This window comes from Chrysochloris asiatica, unplaced genomic scaffold (genome assembly GCF_000296735.1).
Source record: "Chrysochloris asiatica unplaced genomic scaffold, ChrAsi1.0 scaffold00141, whole genome shotgun sequence".
Taxonomy (NCBI): Eukaryota; Metazoa; Chordata; class Mammalia; order Afrosoricida; family Chrysochloridae; genus Chrysochloris; species Chrysochloris asiatica.
The window spans coordinates 7,242,118-7,248,711 of NW_006408659.1; the positions used below are offsets into that span (position 1 = coordinate 7,242,118).

Sequence of the window (6,594 nt, forward strand, 5' to 3'; positions counted from 1 at the left end):
CAATCTACTCACAGGTGTCATGACAGAGAGACCTAGTGATCTACTTCCAAATACCCACCCACTGAAAACCCTAAGGGGCACAGCTCTCCTCTGGCATATATAAGGTCCATGAATCAAAACGGACTCAACGGCAAACAGTTGTTGGCCTTTTTGGATTATTAGAGGCTTCTCATGGTATTCATTGAGGGAAAATAAGGATTCATAACAAAATACGAATAATAAGACAACAGAAATTAGCTACTAATATTAATTCAGAGTAAATTATTAATAAAATGAAACATTTAATAAATATTAATATAAATTGTCAACTTTATTTTACTTTTGCATAAAGATGAAATACTTACCTCATGACCAAAAATGACAGGACAAAGAGAGCTGAAAAATAGAACACAAGTTATTAAAATTTTAAAAATCAAATAAATTCTAACTTGAATGTCACTGATCCCTAATAATGTCTATAAATTGATTCCCTTGCTTTAGTTAGCATCAAAGCAGAAAAAAACACATTGTCATTTCTCAAAAACTCAAGAAAAGTCTATTGTAACAGTAAATATTTCAAAATTATTGATCTATAAAGGGAAGAATGCTTTAAAAATTGTTCCTGTATAACAGGACAGGATAACTGTGAAGCATCTTAAAATAACCAAATATAGTTTTGACCTTTTTTCAGAACTTTTAAAATATGCTATAATCATAGTCTTTTCCTTGAAATTTTATTGTATTTTATTGAACTGACATCTTTAGACCTTCATGACAAAGCCAATGAAAGGAAACTAACTGATACACTGAGTACATAATATTTTTAAATGAGGTAAAATTTCATTTTTTTCCAGTTCAATTCAGAGTCAAAATAAGTAAGACCATGTGCGAATATACTTGGAGATAAAACTGGAATGAGAGGTGAATCATGATCCCTTCCTAACGTCAGTAAGCTCTAGCAGAAACTGTGGTGTCTGAGCATACCCCTCCTCTCCTCCGACACTCACTGTTCAGCATGTGCTGGCACAATGACTGTTGGCTTCCAACCAAGCACTGGCTTGTTTGACGAAGTATCAGCAGAAGGCAGCCTGGGTAGGCCAGAAGTACTGGGTATTTAATATCCCTGTGAGCAGACCTAAATCTGAGGTCTTGTTGTTGTTAAATGCTGATAAGTTGGTTCCAACTCATAGCAACCCTTATAGGATTTCCAGAGTGGGCTGGTGAGTTTGAACTGCTAACCTTGCAGTCCAGTACTTATCCTACAGTGCCAAACCAGGACCCTCTGAGGGCCTTAGGTGAAAAAATAGAGTCTAGTGTCTTGGAGGCCTCAGGAGAATTTAACTCCCAAAGCTAACTCCTAATGTTAACCTGTTCTTAAGGCACCATCTACTGTCTGCCTTCCTCTCTCTGGCCACTTGCCCACTTCCCTACCAGTGCTTCTGGGGATCACCTCCCAAAATACTTGTCAGGTGCTATCAGATCAGTGCCATCTCATAGCAAACCTATGCACAATAGAATGAAACACTGGGCAAACATAGTGAGATCAAAGAATGGATGTCTTTGATTTACGGTGTTGGTGAAGAATACTGAATACACACTATGAATTCCCTAAAGAACAAAAAAACTCTGTCTTGGAATTAGTATAGCCAGAATGCTCCTTAAAACTGAGGATGACGAGATTTTATCTCACCAACCTTGGACATGTTATCAGGAGGAACCAGACCCTTAAAATGGACATCAGGCTTAGTAGAGGGTCTGTGAAAAAGAGGAAAAATCTCCACTAGCTGGACCAACACAATGGCAGCAACAATGAACTTAAACAGCAACGATTGTGAGGATGATGGAGGGCTGGGCAATTTTCATTCTGTTGTACACAGGGTCCCTGTGAATTGGAACTGTATCGAGGCCACTTTACAGTGATGTTAAGTAAAAAGGTGCTCTGTTGGCAGTGGTCAAACACTCAATGGCTAACCAACAAGTTGGTGACTCGATTCCACCAACCGCTCCACAAGAAAAAGATGCTACAGTCTGCTTCTGTATCGATTCACTGCCCTGGAAACTTTATGGGGCAGGTGTCCTCTGTCCTATCGGGCTGCTATGAGTCAGAATTGACTTGCCAACAATGTTTTGGTCTTTGATAATTAAGTACATAGTTAAATCTCACTTCATCTCGGAACAACCCTCAGAGGGAGCCATGATTTCTATTTTATGATGATAAAACAGGGAGAAGTTAAATAACATGCCTAACATCACACTAGAAGTATGTGACAGAAGCAGGAATGTACTTATGCTTGATCCCAAAGAAAGGCTTTTAACAACTACAATGAAATGAATGCGTCTTTCTTAGCTTTGCTTCTTCCCTCTCTATTACATGGCAATAACATGAAAAGTAAGAATTTATAAATACGTGCCTGCAAGAGACTCCTATTTGAATATTTTTTAAATTAAAAAATATCCTGCATGTAACTAATTAAAATGGTTTGGAATTCACTCTCTCCTCATTCTTCTTCTAAGTGTTGCCATTATCTTACAACTTTGTGTGTTAGATTGTAAATTTTCCTTATTATTTCAACCAAAGGCCAGCAAACAAGTTTGTGGAAAAATTCGATTACCTTTTTTTTTAAATTTTTTTTTTAAGGTTTTTTATTGTGGATTGAGTGAAAGTTTACAGGCAGATTATCAGTTTTACATTTAACAAGTTATATACCTTGTTCCATTACAATGATTATAATCCCCTCCATTGTTAGCGTAGTGGTTACGAATCAGGCTGCGAACCTTAACGTCAGCGGTTTGAAACTACCAGCCGCTCCGCGGGAGAAAGATGAGGCTTTCTACTCCCGTAAAGATTTACACCCTCGGAAACCCTGTACATGGTCGCTATGGGTCGGAACCGACTCGACAGCACTTAACAACAACAACAACAACAACATACCTTGTTCCATTACAATGATATAATCCCCTTCATTGTTAGCGTAGTGGTTACAAATCAGGTTGCGAGCCTCGAGCTGCAAGGTCAGCAATTTGAAACTACCAGCTGTTTCACGCGAGAAAGATGAGGCTTTCTACTCCTGTACAGATTTAGACCCTAGGAAACCCTGTACAGGGTGACTATGACTTGGAACTGACTCCACGGCACATAACAACATGTACCATCAGTTATTTCTCTCTATTCACTTTGGCTCTTTTTTTTTTTCCCCAAAAACTCAGGCAAATATAATAATTTACACCACAAAAGGGCACATTCTGCAAGTCTGCCTCCTGGCCACCATCTCTTAGTCCCTCTCCTCCCATGAATCTAAAGTCCTCAAAAAAATTCTATTACCTTTTAAATCCATTTTGTGATGAACTTTCTGAAACCGCATCGTATTCTCTATCAACAACCACTCAACTCTGCTAGTGTAGCACAATAGCAGTCATAGTCATAGACAATACACAAGCAAATCAGCATGGCTACTTTCCAAGAAAGCTTTATTAATGGGCACTGAAATTTACGTGTCATATAATTTCTTGTGTCATGAAAAAATCTTGCTTTCCTCTGCTACCCCACTTAAAAATATAAAACGCATTCATTCCTTGCATAGACAGCACAAAAACAGGTTGATTTGACCTGCAGGCTGCAGTATTCCTTTTTTTTTTTTTAGTGTTCCATTTTGACTTTAGTTTTTTGTTACATGTAGTCAAGAACACTCCGACACACATATATTTAATAAAACTTTAGATAATCCATACATACTTGACAATAAGTTTAAACAGCTTTTCTTCCGCTTGAATCTCCTGAATGGCATAAAGGTCTTTAAGTGAGAACTCCATCAATGCTCCATGCTTAGATCCACTCTCTGATGTCTTTGTTTTCTGTCCTTTGCTATTGCTAACAGAATTTGCTTCAATGTACAGAAGGAACATGCATTTATCATTCTTATTTCGAGAACCTGTAAGTTTAAATACAATAACAGAACTTTTATTTTCCCTACAAAGATTCAACTAGGAAGTAAAAAAGCACAGTAAGCCTTTTACTATAAGCTTTTATTTAAAAGGACAGTTGCATCTTATATAAGAAACAAAGGATTCTCCCAAATTGATGGAGATTTAGAAGCATCTTTAAAGCAAATCATTATTGAGGGATAATCAAAATAAGGAAAAGAGTTATGCTACACCTTCTTCAGCACTGGAGACTTTGACAATTCCGGCAATAGTTACTGTATCTCCTGGGACACAGCCATCCACAAGATCATGAACAAGCTCACATTCTATTGTTCGGGGAATTCGACCTGCTTCTCGGTGATCATCAGAAATGAGCTCCTGGATTCTAAGAAGTCCAACAATATACAGTCAGAATACTTAGGGACTTTGAGTTCTTTCTTCAACATACTAACCATTTAGGGTCCACATGGTATTGAATTAAACAGCAGATGGTGGTGGGGAAAAGGGGAGTTCAACGGTGTATCTAAAAGTTTTGGATTTTAATGCAGGACTGCAAAATGAGCGTTTGCTTATATCTCTTCCAAAATGCAAATAAAAACGACAGTCACTAAAAGAGTGAAGAGAAATTCTGGCATGGCATCAGCATACAGGAGATATTAATGGTACCTATTCTGGCCTGGCGTATAGGATAAGTACTGGACCCCAAGGTTGGTTCACATTCACTTATACGGTCACTATAAGTCAATAAACTAGGAAAAGGGGAACTCAGTGGCTTTATAGGATAAGCACTGAATTGTGAACCACAAGGTCAGCAGTTTGAGCTTACCAGCTGCTCTGTTGAAGAAAGATGAGGCTCTCTGCTCCCACAGATATTTACAGCTTCAGAAACCCTAAACAGGGCCACTATGAGTCAGAACCAACTTGACAGCACTTAACAATAACAAAAAAATATCTGCCTTGAGCATATACTTTTAGTAAGGGAGGAGTACCTCGGTAAATGAAGGCAAAAATGGGTACATGACTCCAAGAATGTAATTAGTGTCACTGAAATATGTAAGTGGAAATGGATGAAGAGATGTGTGTCTATTCTCAGTAACAGTAACAAAATTAATTTTAAAAAACATTAGCGATTTTAGAACACAGTAAATGGAAAAGTATTAATGGACAAAACAAAATGAAGTCCAGAATATATCCTGGAAAAGGCTGAAAGAGAAGTGAGAACCAGTGTTCTCAGCAGAACCCTAGAGAGCTTCCCAACCTAGAGTCAGCAAGACCTGGAAGAAAACAGGATAATCAGCACAAAGACAAGTCATGGATGGCATAGCTGTTGAGAAGTTTTTTTGGGAAAGATTGACAGGTGGGTAGAAGAATGATATAGCGTTTCAGCAAAGACATTTCTTTACTCTCTGGCAAAAACCAGAGCAATGCTTCTAAGGGAACAAACCCATCAGGCCTGTAAGCAGGTTAAGGTGTCTAGTGAAGATATTAGTGTTCCAAAATAATGTCTCTTCATTCTGGCATTTAAGAGCCACAACCTAATGCAGACACACTCATAAAACCAAAATCCCTACCTTATTATTCAGGGGTGAAGCTTTGTGAAGAAATAACCCTACCTATAAGGACCTCTGGTAGCATAGTGGTTATGAATCAGGCTGCGAACCGCAAGGTCAGCAGTTCGAAAATACCAGCTGTTCCATGGGAGAAAGATGAGGCTTTCTGATCCCGTAAATATTTATAACCTCGGAAACCCTATACAGGGTCTCTATGAGTTGGAGCCGACTCCACGGCACATAACAGCAACAACAATCATGGATAAGAAGATTACAAAGAACAAGGAAAGTATTATCTCAAAAGAATGAGAATCAGCCCATCCTCAGACTTTTCATCAATATCACTGGAGGCAAACAACAAGAGAGTAATTATCTTTAGACCACAGGGTAAATTATAACACATTAGTCTTCTATGGAGTCCTGGTGTAGTGTTGTAGAATAAGCATGGGACTGCTAACCAAAAGGTTGGCAGTACAAACCCACCAGCTGTTCCCTGGGAATTCTATACAGGGTCGCTATGAGTCAGAGCTGACTCCACAGTATTTAATAACAACAACATATTACTTTAATTAAAACTCTGCTTTAACTGTTTAAATAATTACAAAGTATAGCCACTAAATGTTAAAATAATAAATTTAGAAAAAACTGAATATACATCTAGATTAGTCTTCCAATTACTTTCGGGTCTCACGCATTAGCACCCCAATAAGCTATACTACTTCAAACCCTGAACCAGTGTTACCTACCAGCCTCATCCCCAATGCCCACTCACAAATCAGCAGAGCAGAAAGACAAGTCTCAGAATGGCATATGCTAAGATTACCTTATTTTAATAAACCAAGCTTTTAGACTTTTCTTTTAAAAGAACATGGATTTCTATGAAGCCCCTTTAGAAACGATTTAACACAGAGATAAAAAGAATGAATAAGTAAGAATGACTCTAAACTCACCTTCCAGAGCACATACTCTTAATGTGTTTTTTTTATTTGCCAGTGTTTATTATTAGTTTTATTTAAAAAATAAAATCCAGGGCACATGGAGGGCGGGGGGCTACAAAGGCAAGAAGTGACTGGCTTACAAGCTTTCAAGAGGGAACCTAGATCCAAAGGGCCTGGAGGAAGGTAGAATCTCCACTGAGTAGTAT

The 6,594-nt window shown here is 38.1% G+C and overlaps 1 protein-coding gene across 3 annotated transcripts in view; it reads right to left on the reverse strand.

The window, feature by feature from the left end:
* The window catches only part of MCM8 (minichromosome maintenance complex component 8), a 55,781-nt gene that overhangs the window by 31,009 nt on the left and 18,178 nt on the right, over positions 1-6,594 (reverse strand). For 2 of the 3 annotated variants that reach the window (XM_006870404.1, XM_006870406.1), the window contains exons 8-10: positions 4,134-4,285; positions 3,713-3,908; positions 345-375 (exon numbers count right to left, since the gene is read on the reverse strand). In XM_006870404.1, coding sequence (XP_006870466.1) covers positions 345-375; positions 3,713-3,908; positions 4,134-4,285 — 379 coding nt within the window. The remainder of the gene's footprint in view (positions 1-344; positions 376-3,712; positions 3,909-4,133; positions 4,286-6,594) is intronic. The other variant, XM_006870405.1, reaches the window with a different exon arrangement.